The 21,106-nt window shown below is 39.2% G+C and overlaps 2 protein-coding genes across 4 annotated transcripts in view; both read left to right on the top strand.

Annotated features, from left to right (window-relative positions):
* The first annotated feature begins 5,787 nt into the window (after positions 1-5,787).
* LOC111270333 (neuronal acetylcholine receptor subunit beta-4) lies at positions 5,788-15,627 on the top strand. The gene is made up of 8 exons (XM_022850496.2): positions 5,788-6,677; positions 7,626-7,719; positions 8,103-8,229; positions 8,804-8,910; positions 9,562-9,733; positions 10,165-10,325; positions 10,465-10,634; positions 12,212-15,627. The coding sequence occupies exons 1-8, from the start codon at positions 6,614-6,616 to the stop codon at positions 12,397-12,399; spliced, it is 1,083 nt and encodes a 360-aa protein (XP_022706231.1). The 5' UTR covers positions 5,788-6,613; the 3' UTR covers positions 12,400-15,627.
* A 1,679-nt stretch (positions 15,628-17,306) lies between these two features.
* Positions 17,307-21,106, top strand: part of LOC111270332 (uncharacterized) — a 13,231-nt gene continuing 9,431 nt past the window's right edge. For 2 of the 3 annotated variants that reach the window (XM_086972451.1, XM_086972452.1), the window contains exons 1-2: positions 17,307-17,433; positions 19,544-19,728. The gene's annotated coding sequence lies outside the window, so the exon portion shown is untranslated. The remainder of the gene's footprint in view (positions 17,434-19,543; positions 19,729-21,106) is intronic. The other variant, XM_022850495.2, reaches the window with a different exon arrangement.

The raw sequence follows: 21,106 nt of genomic DNA, 5'->3' as shown, positions 1-21,106 counted from the left end.
AAATTCCTGCCACGATAAATAGCTAATTTTAATTTCTACTACCAGAATTCGACGACTAGATAGTGGCTTTGGGCAGGCGACGTTTTCCGACGATTTGGACGTCATGGTGACTAGCGAGGCATATTACCATAACGTTGCCCGTTTTTAGGTATAACTATGTACACTTTTAACTACAAAAATAGTTAGAAAATTACTATTATAGTGAAGTGCTCATGACCATCCCACTGGAAGCAAGTTAATAATGTTAATATAGTTTTTCAGCGGGTCTCGGCTGATTTTTGGAGTTTTGCGGCTAACACATGATTCTCACCCTGTTCGGCACTCGTTGCAAGGCAGATGCGTACTGTAAATAGGATTATTGATAAGATAAATTGTCACCATTTAAGCTGACACATCTGTACCACGGTACCAATCCTTACATCACGACTGCTGCCTTCTAAATAATGCGCACCACGTTGTCTCTTTAGGGCCGGATTTCAAAGAAAGCCAAAGCTTTCGAGCGTCGTGTAAGCTATATCCAAAATTTTATGCAAAAAAGCAAACGTGTTTCTCAATCGATTGCGGTTTGAAGTTGACTGCTTCGTGCTTCGATGGGTCCTTAGACTCTTTAGGAAAAGTCCTTAAACTCAATATGCGTTCCACGGCGAATACGCCTTCTGAGATATCCTTCCGCTAAACGCAGTTCACCGTTACGGCGATGCGAAGCAAAACTAGCCGCCGACTCCGCTAGCATTTTTCTCTCGGCACGGATCTCTGCTTGTGAGCGTTAAACGGTACACGACCTCTTACTAGCATTAACACGCTTAGACAAAAAAAGGTAAATATTTCCAATCGTATCACCGGGTATCTTTAAAACATCATTCTGTTATGCCTGTGGATATGAGCAACTGGCTCTATAACTCAATTATGGGTCATTCTATTTACCTAAGTTAAGGAAAATTTTTATCAGGCTAAGGGAGGAGTGATTTTCAGTTAGCGTCTATTGCGTCTTAGACGCTTATCGACGCCTGCTCATGAACCTAGATTGCCAATATGAACTGATAAACAGCAACGGTTATTCACTACCGTAAAAAAGCGAACACTGAAAACGCTGCTTATCGTTTCCTTTTCAACATAGAAAAATACAATGCAGGCCAACTGTGGGGATAAAATCATCGAATCATTCTTACCTTATTCGTCAGGCCCTTTTTATTTTACATATTTTGGGAGACTAGTAATTGATAATAGCTCCCTACATTCGGCATAAGTCCGCAACAGCTATCTACGACCTGTCATTGCTCGGAACTGCGACACTACCAAAGTAAACGAATCGCATCTCTATTCAGGGACTGACCATATGAGTCTTCAATGTAAAGTAAGCTTATTTGTACACTTTATTGTGTACTCTATAGAAAACAGCTCAGCTTATCAGCGAAATATTTTGTTAATACCAGAAATTATTTCCATGGAGGGCATGTTGTGTCCCGACACCTAGCAACAAAATCCTGCTTGTCATGAAAATCAAGTCTGCAGTTGAAAATACTTTGTTTTTATGTGGCGGCTAGGCCGGCAAGCGATAAAAGAATATTGATATGGCCTGCTTGAGCCAAAGTGTTGTTTTGGGGGACACGTGAAAGATAATAGAAGATTCAGTTTGTAAAAGGATCTACTGTACTTATTGTAGTGGAAAATTTTCCATGTTTTTTTTTATACTATAGGTCAGGCTAGCGCTTGGACTCTGGCTCATCAATTTTGCACCCTATTATTGCTATAGTTTTTACGGACATCGCGTATGGGAACAATAGAACATCTTTTTTTTATAGTAAAAATAGTTAAAAAGCTCGAAGTAAAGCTCAGCTCTCTTCATGATGACATAATGTAGTACGTTTTTACACAATTGGGTTGCTACGTGAATCGCTCTAGTGCTCTAGAAAATCAACTTTTTTGTTGTGATCACACCTATGTTCCGGAAACAGTAAGCAGGCGGGATTAATACACCATTTAATGTGTTGTCCCTTTCTCTTGGAAAGCCCAAAGCTAGGCCCTTGGCCTTTCCCGTATGGAATAGGCAATTAGTTATTCTGACACGCCAACAACGATTTTGAAGATATGATTGAATCAATTCTAATGAAACTTGGTCTTTCTTAGAATGCTTACTTCATTTTGTCGGGCTATTTAGAGTTTACTTCATCAAATGCCCTTGAAAAATCAAAATCAGAGCAAAGGGCATTTTTACTGTGCATATTAGATGTATGCCGGTAATGAACCATATCCAGGATAACTGCAGACTGAATAGTTGTTAGTCGGTTTGTTGTAAAGTCTGGAGCAACATTTTCACTCATTCGTACATATTCGTACCGACGATGATGTCATCATAAAATACTTCTACCGATTCAAGCGACGGAGCGTCGGGCGATCGTTTGATAATTATCCTTAGCACCTATTTTTTTGAAAAAATATTTTCAATACATTTCCTAAACGAAGCAAAGTATTGTATTTACACAGCAATTGTTACTGTCATCGAACATCGCATATCATACGTCCCGTCGGTGACAAGGCTTTGCAAAGTAGATAAACATACGCTAGCCTTTCAATATATCGTACCAGAAGAAAGGCCTTTGGCATCGCTTCCGATCTGATGCATCAATAGCGACGGTCTACAGCAACCAGTTCGCTAGAGCCTTATAAACTGTCACTTCTCCTAAATTGCCTAAAGTAAGAACGGGAAGAAGCATCAGGCACACTCCTACTAAGGCTTGTTTTTAGTTAGTTTGTAATAAGGGTCAACGATATTATGAGGACAACGTTTGACCAAGTTACTTCTATTTATTTGCTGCTTGGCGTTATTCCTCAGAGTAGATGCTATGCTGATTGAACCGAACTAGAAATTAAGGTATGTTTCTTAAACTGACTCCGGTAGAGGAAATCGGTGTACCTTGGTATTGGCCTCGACGATATTGCAAACGAAAGGCCCGTGCGAAATCTGGGCGAGCACAGTTTACCGGCGGCTTGCTCCGAAATGACGAAGGAGCGAGAAAAAAAAGTTTTGAATCTGTGCCTGTTTATCTGTGGATTAAAAGGCGAGAGGAAAAGATAAAGAAAAAAAACTCTATAGACTAAATTGATTTTCGCCATTCATCGGCCAGATCCCGCTTCAATTTCAGAAAGGGTCTGCTCCACTAGTAGAATCTCTTTGCTGAAATTGGGGTCGTTTCGAAGCCACAGTTGAGAAAAATTCTGATATGGGAACATTTTTAGTAGCAATGGATGCTTAAGGGAACAGCGACTGAGATCGCTCCTGCATCACCAACGGTGAAAGTGCAAATACCCGTAAAGCTGAGAACCAACATAAAAGTTTCATCTGATGTAAAGACGATAACAACGTCGATTGCATATAGAAGTTAGTAAAATCACGATATTGAAACAATATTAATTATCACGAGAGCAACAAAGAATCCAAGGTTGATATTAGTGCCGGTGTACGAAATGCTTAGAATTCTCTTGTTTCTTTGAGCACTCAGATAAATGAGCGAGATTATGAACCCATAAATAAAGACACAAACTGTATTTAATTATTTTTTGTATAGGTATTTTCATCCATAGTAACTAAAAACATTGCTCATTATCGATTTTTTGCTATTCGAGTGGCAATCCTATTGTAACACATATAGACAGGCTTCTCACAAGAAACCTTTCTTCCTGTGAGAAATAAGGTTCGTCTGTTAATTAGTCTTAACTATACTGAACGTTATAATGTCACCTAAAAAGACGGCTTTTATTTTTTGTGAGCCTTTCAATCTCATCTCGGTTAGAAACTGAGATAGATCGAAGCGTTACCCCGATATCATTTCCCATTATGTGACTGTTCCACTGTCTTTGTTATTATACTTCTAAGCAAAAATAGCTCTAATTAAGGAGGTCTTCCCCAGTTACCGATCAAACACCCTTATAACCCCGAACAGGAGCCCCGTCAAACTTCGTGTGCTTCTAGATCGGACAAGAAGCCTAAGAAACTTCGTCATCGAAAATTAAAGACAGCAAATTCGCCGAGCGCACGCTTAATATACACTATCTATACTTCGCGAGGTGGATTTGATTAGTCTTAGACAAATGCAAGACTTCAAGCACATGCAGGTAGCTCTAGTGTACAATTTTCATGTACCGAACTTGTTGCCGTCGATACTTTCGTACTGCCAATTTTAGGAATCCACCTCATAACATAGAACTTTGACGCTACAGACAATACTCATTTGTGTATTTTTCGAATTAGTAGTTATTATTGGAGGCAAGCAATCAATTGCACACACATTAATTATGTCTAGGTCGTTGCATATTTATCTAAGACGGATGGAGCGATAACTATAACAAAAGCTGCTATTTACCAATAGCAGTATTTCAACATTATATATAGATATAAAGCGCTTTTTGCTTAGCCTAAAGATGTCAACAGAAAAAATGCTTGATTTGTAGTGAAGATGATGGTAGTGAAAAATACATTTTGTACGGTTCTGCTCAATTAGCTGCAATCTATTGGGTAGATAGAGAAGGAGACCTGGGCTTACGAGTAACTTTATCGTATAAAAACACCAAGCAAGATTCAATTAGCTTTTAAGTGTGCTGGAGTCGAAGTTTAACCTTCTAGTTTCAATAAAGTTTGCAAAGCGTCAAAGTAACACGCCTACCCGTATCGCAATCGAAAGTGCGAGGGGAGTCAATGCAATATTATGTGCTCTATCTAAATTTGACAACGTTTCAGTACACTTACATACTAAACATAGCCAATTATAAACGAAACGGAAGTTAACTTTAGTATCGGAGAACGGAGCTAGATAATAAATTTCTAGAAAACATCAAAGGAACTACGGTAGAGTGCATGCATTGGCCATCTACGAGCAGAGAAATATTCGTCAAAGCGTTTATCTCCGTGTGAATGGACGGGAAAAGTATCCATTTGAATCCGAAGATATTTAAAAGACTTTAGTAGACCCTATGCACTATTAGAGCATCATCGGAGTCATTTGCAGAGGGTTTGCTGATTGGTCCTGAATGACGAAATGCGTATTGCAACACTGTTACAGCAAATCCTAGAAAGCGGATTTTCTCATATGCGTGACTATGCATCTTAATACCCATAAGGTTCCTTTCTTCGATCGCGTGTTTCATTAAAGATTACGTCTATTTTTTTCGAAACTAGTAAGACTGAATGTCTCATTGTTCGAGAATTATCTCAGAGTTATCTCGACCATGCAAAAACACTCCTCCTTTGTAAACGTCAAATAAAGATCACTGTGTTAAATCCTTTGTAGGTCCAATGCACGAGATGGTAGATTTTCTTGATATTTACCAATGAGCTCTGTTGTCACCCTAATCTTCAGCGTACTGCAGAACGCTTTATTATATTTGGTAAACGTATTGGGAGTCAACCGTAACTGTTGCGGTGAAAAAGCCGCTTCGTTCAACAAAGCACAGCTGAGAAAAGTTGTAACAATGTTGAAATATTTTAGATAGATGCCTTCGTTGTAGGGTGACATAGTCTTCGCTGAGGTGCCCTATGAAAAGTCAACAAGCATCCGTACATGGTTGACGTCATTGGTAAGACAAATCAATGTATTTGCCCCGTGCGTAGAAAAGTCTAACGTATTCGCCTTTCCCTTGTTATTTTTCTTCTGGTTTTTCAGTTAACTTGTTATTTTTGCGCATCAGCGATCATATAGCACGGTCTTTTGTTTGATGGTTGTTCCTGTTGGTAAACTTTTGAAAGCACACTGAAACATCCGCGATCCGTTCGACTGCACAGCATGCACAACTCTCCACACAAACCTTTTCCAGCTAAAAGAAGTAACAGCAGTCTTGGCGCGATTCATGTTACCCTAAGAGGGATATATAAACATACTCTACCTTTAACGCCATATAGATCTGAAGAAAGCTCTCATTGATTCGATCTTTTTGTATGTTTAACTGAACTCAGCTGGAGGCCCTGGAACGATATAACAAAGCAGCTATAATCTATAGGAAGCGAAAAAAAGACCTCTAACAATAGTAGAACAGGTCGGCAAATAACAACGGTTAATTTGAAAATGGTTACGGGCTCGACAACATCCATATTCAGCGTTGGGATGCAGCAGCACTTAGAATGGGACAAGCAATTAAGAAGTGTCGATTCTCGTGCAGAGCTAGATCGAACTTGAGTCCTCCGATGAGTGTCCCAGCCGACTACCTGTAATGAGTTATACGTCGTAGACAGTTATCCGCTGCAGTACGCTTGATCGAAACTCGAACACTCTTTCGAGTCAATCTTGGAACGTAAATTGGTCTTGTTTATACCTTACGTGCTATGTATTACTTAAAAAATCGTCGAATAGTCAGCACTCTGCAGAGACGCCCCTTTGAGGAGCAATATCGTAATTTTTCTTTCTCTTCGACTCTATGCAATGTAATAGGAAGCCAGCCATCATGGATACTCAGTGCTGGATAACAGCTGCGCCTTCTGATACAGTGACCCGGCCGTCGCGTATCCCGTAACGTGTGTCGTTCGAAAGAAAGCAGTTTTGTGAATCAATGTAACCCGGATAGATCTATTTTTTTTTCTGCTAAAATTGCTAATTTCTGTAAAACGAAAAGTGTGTCTTCCAGTATGCAGTCGGCTGCCGTGATAAAAATTATCATCATATTGATCCTAGTAGTCTTCGTGGATCAATGTAAGTTTGAAGTAGTAAAAGTACTGTTTTTATATGCATTCAATATTTTTTTTTACATAACAATATATATTTATGAAAAACAATACGAGTGTGAACAGAGAAAACATGATTATACTAAATTGAAAAACTCTGTCCGTGTTGGTAGTACGCTATAATGTTGCAGGCCCGTGCTAACCATAAGTACTTCGTAATGACTGCAGTCCTAAAAGGTTCATCAGAGGATTTTTTAAGCTTGGCTGATGTTAGATGAAATTTCCCTAGGTTCCTTTGGAGCCGAGCAGCATTTGTGAATAAGTATCAAAACTCAATACAGGAAAATAATTGCAAGTGAAGTAATGCCTAATGCCTGCTGAAGAAAATAACCATTAAGGCAACGACATTGACAAATGTGGTAACCCTATAATACAGTTGTATTGCTATATGGATGGCAAACATTAACTTACTTGTTCATTCTAGTAGATCACAGGCTATGTCATGCCTTCTTAATTAGTAGCATATTATCATATAAAATAAGGATGCTTTCATGATCGAAGCGTCAATGCGCTTTTCCCATATACAGGCGACCCGACAAGAGGAGTGGGCATCCGAATGATTTTTGTCCTAAACCAACGATAGACTAGGCAGTCTGAGCACCGTATGCTTTACATTATCAATATTTCAGCTAATTTCGATCTAAGGCGCACATGTAATATATACTATGCTAAAAGAAAACTGTATAAAGCTAAAAGGAAACACAATTCAGCTATTATATTTTTAAAGTGTACGCGTCTTGCGATCAGTGCTATATTACACTGTATTATGTAATCACCAGTTATTTACCAAGATGCCCCATACGTGATCAGACGATCACTTAAGTACTATTAGCAAAGCATCAATGTATATTGGATCTTGAACCTTTTTGAAGCACCGAATTTTAACACGTAGAAGAACGGTTTTATCTGCTTTCAGGTTTCGCAGAGCCTTTAATTAATAAGAATTACACTGTAGCTGCGAAAATTGCAAAGTTTCAAGCAGAATTCAACTTCAAAGCGGCCAATGTCAGGTAACGTTTATCCAGAGCAGGTTATTGGGTTGATCTCTGTTTTTCCACTGACACACATCGAATTATTCTTTCGATTTAATTATAGCTGAGATTAATGATTGTATCGGTTAAACATTAAAACAAAGTTTTCTGTCAGTTTCAATTGCAGTTTTCGATGCACCCCTGCCGGCTTTACCATACACTTCCCTGCATATCAGTTTCTAGCAGTCAAACTAATTGCCATCTACCCACATTGTGACTGACTTTTATTGTGAAATGTACCTTCTGACCTGCTTTTTCGACTATGGACGAGTGGTATTAGAGTATTCTAATAACGCCTATCATCACGGCTCTGACCGTTGACGTTGTTATTATCGCTTCCCCGCTATGTTGTATATGGGCAGGTTTACTCCTCCACCTAACCGGGACGCCGAAGGACCGCTGTCAGTGCACGCATATCTCTATATTCTGGATCGCTTCATTATTGATACCTATGAACACAGTGTCACCTTTTCGATGGTACTTTGTACGGTAAGTGCATCCTCTTGAGAGCTACTGAATGGCTATCTATTTGTTACTTAAACTCAACATGTATTATTTAACAGACGCAGAGAGCGTGAACTAAAAAATAGCACTTGCTCCCGTTTTGCTTATCATTTTAACTGTCTGCGCTCAAAAAATGTTACTTTCCAATTTGGACCATATCGTAGCTGACGCCCTGTCTGTCTTGCGTCAGCTCCTGTAATCAGTAGTCGATAAAAGTCAACTTGTCTAATCTAAGTATGCTCAAAAATAGGTTCAGGAAAGCGACATTTAACTTAAGAAACCCATGGCAATTTTCTTCATTAGATGATTCAGGCAAGGCTTGAGCCTGGGTCGATATATAGATCAGCGTGTACCTGCGAAGCCACCTTCCATTTGATTGTAATAGCTGCGGGTATTTTAATACTCCGAGTTAGGCACAAGTGTATGATTGGACGTATAACTTCCTTTCAACATAGCGTGGTGCCCTCTAAGAACAAAGGAAAAATATTAATCAGATTTGTTAGCACGCAGCTGTGTGGATGCTAACAACAAACGTCTAAACTCTCTGTGTGACCGGCAGCAATGGGTGGACAAACGATTGGTGTGGGAACACGAGTCAGCCCCGACCAGCATCGTGTACACGTTTTGGGTCTACGTTTGGTCCCCCCGAATACGATTTAGTAACACGTATGTATCTAATAAATACCTGCCACTGATAATTTTTGTCTGCTCGATAGCTCTTTGTAGTCTTTTCTGTCTCTAGTAGCCTTAACATTGTAGTAAATTCGACTGGAAGTGTGTCGCGTCTTGGGTTCACCGATAGTTCCACTATATAGATTGGAAATCCACACATCTGTTTTGTAACCCGACCACTGGTGACCATTGTTTTGCTTGATACAAAAAATCAACAAGAGAAGAATTCATAGTAGTGCAAAGGAGTGCTATTCAAGCATTTTTCTTTAAAATCACTAAGAAAAATTATTGGCTCGAGCCGTGAGGCTTGCGGCACTCTTGAAAATGACTGCTAATTTTATTGTTTTTTCGAGCGCTTTCCTCCTAGTTGCTTTCATTTTTGTTACTACGTGTTAGCCAGTGTTATATATGCCTGATCGCATTAAAACCTTTAAACAGAAAAGAACGTAGTTTAATCGATCTGAATGTCGTTCATAGCGAGGTAATGCGCGAGTTCAGGTAATACCTATACCGGATCTGGATCTAACACATTTATGGTCTTAATGATTGTTTGCTCTCATTGTGGACGTCTTTCTTCTCAAATGACGAAGTCTGTTAGTCTATAAGTCCTTTCTTTTGTTCATACACACATCTGTGTTTGTACAGGATCAACGCAGAATCCACAGTGTATGTTCCTGTTCATGTAGACAGCGACGGTATTGTAATGAGGTGCCAGGTGTACGATATAATAGCCCCATGTTCATTTGACCTAAGCGCCTTTCCCAACGACGTTCACAACTGTAGTCTTTCGTTTTCCAGCATAAACTACGGCAGTCACGTAAGTTAGCTGAGCTTATCACTAGCTGCTCTAATTCACGACGTAGAACAGAAGTTCATCTGAGAATTAATTACTCTGAAATACATCGAGAAAGATGTTCGTAATCTTTTTTTGATTGACATCGATAGAAATAGTCGTAAACACAATGGTTCCTATTTCAATGAAACTGAACAGAAGAGAGGCGGTCCTCTGAACAGAAGTTAGGTCATTATAGTTTCTATTTTGATAACTTTAGACCACGCGCTCGTTAGTATAATGACATGACAAACCTAATAATCTGAGCTGCAGCTGGAGTGGAAAGGATCCTCTGATACATAGTATTCTTTTTTCTCTTGCTTTTCAAGCATCGCTCTTTTATCAAAACAAGATCGAGCTGAAAGTGAACCTTTTGCAAATATATACATTTGTTGTAATATTATGCGCATATCTAGGATATCATTTTCGAGCCTTGGATTACGGAGTCGGAAATCAGCTCGTCTGAATGGAAACTTCTACCATCGGCTCGTGCTCTGAACGTGCCTCAACCATCAACCGGCAACATATCAACGGTCGTGGTAGATCTACAAATCAGAAGGCAACCGCATCTGTATGGGTAGGCAGATATTAAAATTGCCTACTTCCCTAGAGCTCTAACAAATTGTTCTCCGCCATTCATTTACTTACACGAGCCTCAACCCAAATTCAGCCATTGTTACCACTTCGACATGTCCTTACGTATCAATGATTTGCAGATTTCGCGTGTATCTGGCAATGCGTACCAGCCATCTCCTGTTGGCTCTTACAATTCTAGCTCCTGAAAGTTGTCGAATATCGCTTACCTACATGCTGCTTCTGACCACTTGTTTACAACACGGCTTTCTTGCCACGATGACTCGAAGTTCTACCGAAACACCTCGAATATGTAAGTTGTAGGCTTAACATAATGAGGAACGGCCTACATTATTCTTGGCATTCTACGTAGCTCTTCATGCCTTTTGCTAACGTATATAGCACGAAAAGAAGAAAAAGCAGCGAGCTCGACTTATATTATATCGCTCGGCAACAAAACAACCGAGAGAAGGAAGATATATTCATCCAATTGACATTATCATTTCAAGATGGATTCTATTAGATGTTGTGGTCAATAACGTACCGGCTTGTACTACGTGTGAAATCGAAATGCCTAATTCTGACGTAGCAAGCAGAGCTAGATAATTCAGACCATGTTTATAAAAATCGAGAGGCGTATTATCAGTAGCAGAGTAACAGCTAAACAATCTTATCTGAAGAGTTTATTTAATAAATACTTACAAATTGGAACACCAATCCCTTTCGTTTCACCGTTACCGCTTATCCATGGATTTTTTGTCACTGTTTCTTTGCCATGTTTGACCTTGTGTAAGAATAAAGTGACAACAGCTAAATTTGTTTAAATAGAGCTTTATCGAAAGGTGTTCTCTACCGTACGCTTACATCGGCGGTTTTAGAACATCGAGACTCATTGCGATACCCCAGTTAATCATTGACACTTCAAACACTATAAACAAAAATCGCTGCCGATTATAATAGTGGTAGTAATAAATAGTAATAAATTTTTCTTCTAGAATCTATTTTATAGAAATATGAAATAACCAATAACGACTTTTTTTGGCACTAACAATGGTAGTAAAATTGCAACCTGCCTTAATACTAAATTGCCGTTTATTTTAGCTTTAGCAAAAAAAAATCATATAGAAAATGATATAAAGATCTCTAAGTTTCTAAATATTATTAAACTACTCTCGAATTCGATTTAACAAAGTAGAATAGCATCTAATAGTTGTGTCAAAGCACCTTTACTTATATTATTTGGCGTACACGGTCTTGATTCACTTCGGGTATTCAGCTGTCCTCGTATATATATATATAAATTAGTAATATAGAAATGTAGTTTTTCCTTGTGATGTAGCGTCAATATACACAAATGCTTACTGACATTTCAGCGAACACTGCTGTCTGAAAATAGGTTTACAATGCGTTATTGAAGTGGATAGTGAAGCTTGTAAAATAAACCATTAGAGCGGCGACCATGTGCCATCGAGGTGCTCTAAGTCCAATGAAGAATTTTTCAACGAATATATTTGTCGCAATAAGAAGTCCTTGCGCCAGCTTTTATGTGCCGGACAGGACCTCTGAGGAAAGCGTACTGTTTTTTGCTAGTTCGAAAAAACGTGCAATCCTGTCATAGAGGAGTTCCAAACTGTTTCTTTCTTTTGTCTCAATATCAGTTGTTCCTAGAAGACTGTTGTAGTTGTTACGACCGGTATCCCGCCGCTTTATATCAATGCTAATACGGTACGGCATGACAATTCCGTAGCGAGCTTGTCCGTTCCCACTTTACTCTTTTCTATATACAGTTTTTGTAGAGACTGCTAATAGAACTTGTATTGATTAGTCGTAAGACGTGCGAAAATCCTATTATGGTTGTTGCGTAGCTAAGTTGCGTTCTTTCCTTTTCAGTGTGGCAATCGTCCGCGAGCGTTTTTCTGTCTCTCGTCACCGTTTGCAGTTCACTGTTGAGATCTGCTTTTTCGTCTTTCAGGCCTTCGAAGCTTATCAACACCCTCAAACGGACATTGTCCGTGCTAGAACGATGCATCCTTCTTTCTGGCGTTGGACTACTCGTCGTTATTTTATTATTTCAGTAGAGAGAGCCATTTACGCGCCTGTATCGGCCAAACATGCAATAAATAAAAAAAAAAAAAAGTATGCTGCAAGAAAACACGGCCCTGCTGGGAAAAATGGGATAAAAGCGCGTCATATCAAGATATCATATCGGGTGGCAACTGATTAACACTGTATAATAACATTAGCCAAGCAGGCAAACGCTTTGTCAGAATGGAGCACTTCTAACTGATAGGTTTATTTATTAAATTGTTTTTAATATCGTAGCTATTTTCTGCTCATGGTGGAAAAAAAAGCAGTTTACGCAGTGCGCGTGGATGCTTAGGTATTCAAATGTCTCCAGAAGGGCAATTGTTATGGGTCACCGAGGTATTACATATAGTCGAGTACTTAAAGTCTCACAACGTGAGATAATGACTATTCTGCTACGCATGCGCAAGCAGAAAAAGAGAAATTTTATTACAAAATGTGGCTTCTTTGAAAACTTCTGTTCAACGTTTGTTTTTTGGTCAAATCATAAGCTTTACACTTTCATTACTGCCTACCTCCACGCTTAGCTTCACTAGTTGAGAAACGGCTGAAGTTGGAAGTCTAGTGATTTGATCCCAGCCAACCAGAGGTCTTATACTGTTCTTTTGGAGCCTGTAGCCGCAAGCGTGAAGCCAACAGGCCAGATATGGGCCTGCTTTTAAAAAAACGGACATTATACTTTAGGTTAGTTATAAGATCAACCACAACAGTTTCGTCTATCATGTTTATGTAATACCGCAGTTTTCCGCCAGCGACTAAACAAGTAACTGTTCACTTATTCAGTCTCGTGAGACATGATCCATTCATAAGATTCATACAATTCCGATGTAGTTGTGGTTATTATAAATTGCCAGTATGATAATGATACGCCGGCTACCACGTGCTGTTACCAAGAAAATACTCCAATGAAAAAAATACAGTGTGGTATAAGGCGTTTCATACGCCACATACCCTTTGGTAGACCCTTTGGAATAGAAGTAAACGTAATCCTCATTAACGATATCTCACACCATATACATTTGTCTTTCCATGGAAGCATGACCTTTCTTGGACTGTGTCTACCAATGCGGATCCTTTGTTCTAAAACTATAGTAAATTCCCGAATGGAAAAGTACTAACGACTTCCGGATTATAAGAGTGGTAGCGAACAATGTAATAGTGCGATGTTTTCAAAACATGGGAAAACTACGATTGAGTAAGGACTAAGTGACATCTAGAAACTTATTCATATATATATATATATATGCAGATCGGCTGCCGCGTACATGGTGTTGGAGAAATATATCCGCCACAAACGCTGCACTTCGGTAAACGTAAAAAATATCGAAGTTGCGCAGCAACACGGCGAAAGTCCTCTGCTGTGGGCTCAATTTCTCATAATCATCGTCTGGCTTGACCATTAGACAAGGGCATGCACATCCAGTATACACGAAAATATTTGCAATTGTGTCTAAAATTCTCGGACTTATCTCTATACTGCTATCAGTCCTTTATAATACGTTAATTCCAGGATATGAATTCAAAAGTTTCCTTCTGAAAGCGTTAAAGCATTAAATATGCTAGTATAAGATGAAACTATGTATTATTATCAAGCCCTTGATGGACGCCAGCACCAACCCTGGGTTTAGCTTTTCACTCTAATTCTGTCGGACGCGCATTTTCGAAAAGTTTGTGTAGTGGCCGGCGTCGAATCTGTTAGAGCTGTTGCTAAGTCACGTAGTTGCGAAATGCTAATATCTGACGCCGAAAACGGCTGAGTATTGCTACTCTGTGGGGTCTTTTCAAATCTGATTATTTTCAGGTAAATTCGAAAATAACTCCCCAATTATTTTCTATTTAAACTTCACAGCTCTACGAATTTACTTATTCACTGATTACGTGATGGGGTATTACGGTAAAACTAGCTCTTGGTTTTCGTTCGAAGCTTAACTACGTTACTACAAGTGTTACCTGTGAGGGTATTGGTTTTTGCTACAATAATCATTGTATTTCCTGGTCGAATGCTCAGTATGATTGGCACGTAGCGTGATGTCTTCATGAATCACAATATGTGATGCAATACATGCATTAGTACTCGCCTATGCACCGGATTCGAATGTCTCGCGGGTACACGATTTTCGTAGGCACCCACGTGGGGAATTGCGTTCTAAAGAGGATTGTACGCTCTAGAGTCCGGTAGTATCAATTTTTCTTTGACTGTATAGAAAAGTACGCTGACGAGAAAATACCGAACGACTCGAAACATTTTTTTTCCGAGAAGTTCTTAAAAAAAAAAATGCTTAATTTCCAAAACGTTCAATTTGCCCGTCCCGAGCAATTCAAATTAAACACAACGCTTGAGTGAATGGCAGTGGCATCCAGCGTTCGCATCGCGCCTTCTATCCATGTTCAATCATTATTATAGATTTTAGCACAAATGAAACATTTTCTACATCTACCAGAAATTACGAAATCCGCCTTGCAAGGAGTTCCTAACCATTGACTAACTGTAGGGTGAAACATCGAATAAATGAAACTGTATTACCGGCCAAGTTAAGTTACGCTAGGACTAGCCCGACGTTCATGCTAGATTGGGGTAACATATTATTACGGATACTAAGACAGCGACCAAATCTGGCCAAATGTTAACTGACCACTCTATTGCACCAATGCATTGAATTTGTTGTTTGCCAAGCTAACATACTGTCGAATGATTGTATGTAGGAAAGTTCTCGTTTTTATAAACTCTTCGCTTGTTGGTTTTTACAATCAAGTTTATTATAGTTGAACAATGGAATTACGTGTTGTGGCAGTGATATGTAAGAACGTTTGCAAAGAAAGTGTTGCCAGCTTGATATTTCCAGGGTCAGTTGTATATGTCTGGCCACAGCAAAACGCATTTGCTTAACTAGAAGAACTTAAATACTACTTTAAATTATATAGGGTTGCCCAAATTGAAATACAGGTACTATCATACGAAGGCGATAGCCTAAACAGATTGAAATTATATATGTAGATATAGGTAAACGCTACATGTCAACATGATATATTAGATAATGTTCCTACGACGATCAAAACAAGTTCGAAAGGTGGGAAAATGTTGACTTGACAGCTACTTGTTCCAGCTTTAAAATTCTGTATTGAAAATCTTTAGTTACAACAGCATATGCGATTTGGACAATTACATTTTCGAGCAAAATTTGTTTTTAACAATAAATTTAAATACATTCCAGGGACACTAACATGAATGACCTTAATTCATTTTTAGCTGAATGGTTGAGAGTTCGTAGAACTCTAAAATAGTATCTAGCAACCATTTACTATCATTGCCAAGGAGTAAAAGGAGAGTCTGATGCAGCTTGTTAAGCAACAGATCCGCCAAGCCCTGTTTGTGGCCTATCTGTAAAAGTATTAGGTGCATGGAATTTTTCGTTTCAAAACGATAGGGGAACTTTTCATCCCGCACAAGGAACAATCTACTTAAACCTTGCTTTCGTGTCTACCAATATTGACGTGTGGGGCTAACATGGATAGACTGTTCAGCTATCCATTTCAGGTTTTAATTTTTTCTATAAAAGCAAAGTCTCTAATAGAAAATTAGAAATACTCCGATCTGTGATACTGTTTAGGGTTCGTGTTTCAAGCTTCTTTTGGAAGGACATCTTTATCAGGTTTCAGAAAACGTATATACAGTTTCGGGTATAAAAGCACTCTAAATTGAACCATCCATCATTGCTAATTTTGCCAGATATATAGACATATATATGTACATATGCACAAGAGAGCGTTTAAAATCAACTCCTCTAGCACCCCGATATTCCACGATCCACAAAAATCACGTACAGTCAGTATCTATTTTATGGTCTACCTTTTAAAGCTTCGCTTGTAATTTTGTTGAATTCCATCTTACCTAACCTGTAAAGATATCATTTGGCAAGATGGTAGGCGAAACTATATATCCTTGTCAAAATACAATCAAGTGGCACCCCTACACCTCTATTGCTGAGTCGTTGCGTATTTGGAGTGCCATACGGTTCATGATATCATTGATGTCGATAATATTCGTTGTTTTCTGTTAGATTGATCAGTTTCTCCAAAGAGACGAGCTCAAATTATGAACAAAGGGTGTGTCCTCTGTAGAAATCTTCAGGACGTTCTGCTTCATTAAGCAGTACAGGATAACATAAAAATCGCGAGCTTTCTATAGGAACTGGGCGGAGCCTCCTGCCGTTGCACTATGTAAACAAGTTCTCATAATCATCTGCTCGTTATAACATCAACGATTTGTTTCGAGTAGCTGTGGCTGGGATGGATCTTATTATACTGAAAAACTTATTATACACTGGTTTTCCCATTAAACCAATAGAACGGCTCCGCAACCGTGTTCCATGGTAACCGTTGGCCAAAGCTAAAATTTAAGCCAGCTATGGCCACATATTCATAGTTACCATTGCAACACACTCAGACATGGGCGTAAATGACCCAGATCCCCTTTACTGGCAGATCCGAGCAGGAATGTCAGATACCTTAAATATCGTTCGCTTATAGCACAATCATCTCTAATAGCAATTCAACTCCAGAGTAGCCTAAAGCCGTACCGCACCAAAACTCGTCCGATTTGGTTCCTAACTAGGGCTATGGATTTATGTGGGAGAATATTAGCAGTTACGTCGGGTGTATTTTGACATTCACAGCTGTTAATCATATGTAATGCGTTAATTCGACTCATATTGGAAATTATATGAATATTATTAACCCAAACATTTTTTTATGGAAGCGTTAGAGTGTCATATATGTTTCTAGCTGGTCTATGATAAAACCGAAAGAAATCTAATGCATTACTCGTACGGATTATAAAACCTTTAACGGGGGCCGGAATCTCTGCTTTTTTCCTCCATTTTAGTATAAATTTATCGGGCGCGGATTTTTAAAGACTTTGTCGAACTGCTCCGTTCCAAGCGGAGGCGGGTTGTCTGCACTGCTAGCCCTACCGGTAGCCAATGTATTAAATTGCAAATAATTGTGCCAGTAGGGCTGTGTGTCCATTGGTAAGTCACATTTTTGCCAAGCACTGATATTTAATGGGGGTCAATACTGCTACACCGTGGGTTTATTTCGAATCTAGTTATCTTTAAATAAACTGAGAGACAATTCCCCAGCCTTCTTGTTTCGTTCATGAAATTTTTCGTCTTCCACGAAGCTACTCATCATATCATAATGCAGTATGGTATCGCTGCAAAACTGGCTTTGGGGTTCGGTGTTGCAGGTTGAACTACGGTACTACGTTTTTGCTGAAATAGACTGTGTCATTCCTTAGGAGATGCCTAGTATAACTGGCTCAAAGAAACGTGGCGTGATTTGTTTATGACTACTTAGAAATTGTCGTGGAGATTATGTATCGTCATGATCCTTAGTCTTCACGATAACCGTCTGCATGTTAACAAAAATATTCAATATGTTAGGCTATTGAAGACATTGAGGTGTGGGTACGATTAAGGAGTTTCGCGGTTCCCTTTGCGAGAATCCGTGGCTCGGAGTTACTGAATTTCGTAATGGGTTCCTGATCATCCCGGAGATTATCTGTACGGTAAAAATAGTACCTTGTTCGTACGTAAAGTTCTTTGGGGCTGGCGTTTTTGATTCGTATTATTAATTTACGGTGCGTTATATTGGCGGTGAGATGCGGAGTATGGTTGTTACGATATTGGTGTGTGCTATCCGATAGGTTAATATACAGGAGCAATTTAATGATTAACGAAAGCACAATACGATGAGGAAGTCTTACCCTTAATCGTTCGTTTGTGCGCGAAATTCAGATATATTTGCCGGATACATAATCTTCGTGAGCGTTTACGTGAAGAATCGCGATCTAAATGGGGTTATTGATACTGATAGCGTTTAGATAGTTTCACGATGAAATCGATGCACCTAAAAAAGAGGGGAGGGAAAATACCGCAGATACGTACGGTAGTGGTGTATCTCAAGCCTAAGTCGGCCAATTCGAATCTATGCGCTAGATCATTTGTTAAAATAATTGTCGTACAGAGTGCAAGAGCTGTATATGCTATCATCCTGAAACTTTATTAGCTGGACATATTGGAGTTCTTATTCCGCGCAAATTCAAATCAAACGTCCACAAGAGAATTAACGAATGAGAAATAAGGGAATCTCTAATTGCAATAATTCGAATAGATTTAAAATCAAGGATGTACATGTAAAACTAAATATACATAAAGCCTATTAGCTGAAAATATTCACAAATAAAGGTTTACTAACAGTGTATTGTTCAACAATGGATAAGTTTTCGAGCGAGATCTGGTGTAGGAAGTTACTCAGGATTTCCTTGAGTGTATTATTCTGGAAATCATAACATACGGCTAACTGGTTTAAATAGTTAGCGAGCGTTGATAATCGCGTATCACTGTATATGGTTAGCCTTGCCACCTCATAGGTACTATACACAAAGCAAGGTCTAGCAAGACCCACCTTGGTTCTTGGTGCTGTCCTGGAAAGGCGTTCGTGAGGATTCGTTCACACGATAGTACCAGGAAGCGTCAAATTATTCACTGCTTTTTTAAGGAAGGTTATATACTGCTCAGGATATGTACTTCCCCCAAATAGTGTTTATTTTCCTATAATCCCGTAGTTGTTGTCATATTGTCGTTTCTAGCAGTGCCTATTGCAGGTAGTTTTGGAATACACAATATCGAATTAGAAGTGACTTGAGACCCCTTATCATCGGTGATAGTTATTTTTTGTGACGGTGAGCACTTATCATATTGAGGTTTTTTTTTAATAAACTAAACGTGGTATAACAGAAAACTGTTTACACGATCGGTTTGTAAATTTGAACTTGCAGTTAATAGCGATTCCTCTAGCTCGACAAACAAAAAGAAAACGTAATTTACATAGCACATGCACATCTTCATAATCTCTGCATCTCTGGCTATTTAGGAAATACACATTCATACATAAAAAACCTTTCATCTAAAGGATATCACGGCATTGTTACGCAGTAGATCTAGTCGCTGGCGGACTGATGCAATTTATACTCGCAGCAACAGCAGCTTTTAGATTGTTTAGAGCCAGTCTATCCCATTGCGCGAAGTCTGTGGTTTTAGGGTTTGACTAATGAATGTATATTAATCATGGAATTAGCAGGAAAACCGGAATGTCTTCCTGAGTGGTGGTTGACGCGCAGGCCTAGCCTTAGGTTTACTGAAGTATCTACCAGCGTTTGACGCAGTCGAGTTTCTCTTTCCACTGGTTAAAGAGGACCTCGACAAAACATGCAGACAAGTTATACGAGTTAGGCGGTGGAGGAAGAAGATCCACCAAATCAGGTACGTACATGCGTAGCACTCATACATTCTTACAATAAGTGGAACTGCAACATCGTGTTCCCCATTTTGCCTGTGTACGTTTTCCTTGGAAATACTGTAGGCAAAGCTCGTGTTTAAGATTTATATAGTGGTATATTTCCAATATGCAATATTGCGGGGTATACGAATCTTGAGTGGAACAAAAGTATCGAAATCTCCAGCAATTCACTTAATAGTGAATATTAAGTGTATAAAATCGCTGGCAAAGTAAAACGAAAATAGATTGGCATGGACAGAACGTTTAGGAAAAGGGTTCTACAGAAAGCGTTTCTCGTCATTTCTAAGCAAATGCTAGTCCGGAAGGATGCCAATTTCCCTATGTTGTGATGTTCACTGTAAACAGACGATGCCCAGAACGTACCGTACGTAGAAGTAGCATAAGAAATTCACTGATAGTTAAACTTTTTGCCGTTCGTTTAACTCGCCGTTCACATTCAAAGCTCAGTGGTTCTATGGCTTTCTAAGAATCATCGAAATTAGCCGATCAAAGCATTTTCTGCCTACAAGTGTAAGTGTGATCCACAAAACACGTGTATGTACCTGCGTGCCGTTTTGTAACGGTACATGTGATTATACTGGCATTTATACTACTACTATGCGACTACTGTGCGACGACAGCCATTTGAGCTGTGGAGGCATGTCTGAAACTAGGCCTGTGCACGTAGGCACATGTAATTAGTTATCCTACTTCTTTTTCATTTTATGGAGAGCTGTAGCTCATTCTGAAGCGGAAAGCAAGAGGTACAATACCACGTAGCGTTGTAACAATAACGTCGTCGTTGTGATTATTGATTATTTTATTTAAAGTGGATTTCAGTGATCTTGATGTGTTGTGAATATACATGACCTAGTAGTGGAACTACGAGAAAACCTGACGGGAAAGAAGCGGACTCGAGGAAAACGATCGTAAAGAGAAATTACAGAATCGGAATATCGAGCGATTCATAAGGACCCTTAGACGTCGTTTTAGGTATCGTAAAGCAGCAAAACAAATAGGCAAAGCAACTGCACGATTAGTTCGTCGAGGACTAAGGAAGAAACATGGTTTGAGCACTGCACGCCTACAGCGGTTTTGACGAATTATTTCATGAGTTCTATAATCCAGCTGGTGAGACGTCGCGTTGGTGGTAAATTTGCAAAAATTCTCAGGGTCCAAGAGGTTTCTTAATGGAAACTGTTATTCATGGCAAGCCACCATGTCACATGATAGAATTTTGAGATGTAACGGTGATTGCCGTCAGAAAAAGACAACTGTATACTAGTTTAAATATGTCATCCCTTGGTTTATTTAGCCACCGATACTCTTCTTATATGCGCTGTCGGTGCAAGGGCACTTCTA

Source organism: Varroa jacobsoni, unplaced genomic scaffold (assembly GCF_002532875.2).
Source record: "Varroa jacobsoni isolate VJ856 unplaced genomic scaffold, vjacob_1.0 scaffold_1463, whole genome shotgun sequence".
In the NCBI taxonomy this organism is placed as follows: domain Eukaryota; kingdom Metazoa; phylum Arthropoda; class Arachnida; order Mesostigmata; family Varroidae; genus Varroa; species Varroa jacobsoni.
The sequence above is the reverse complement of the archived record's forward strand: the minus strand, read 5'-3'. Positions and strand labels throughout refer to the sequence as shown.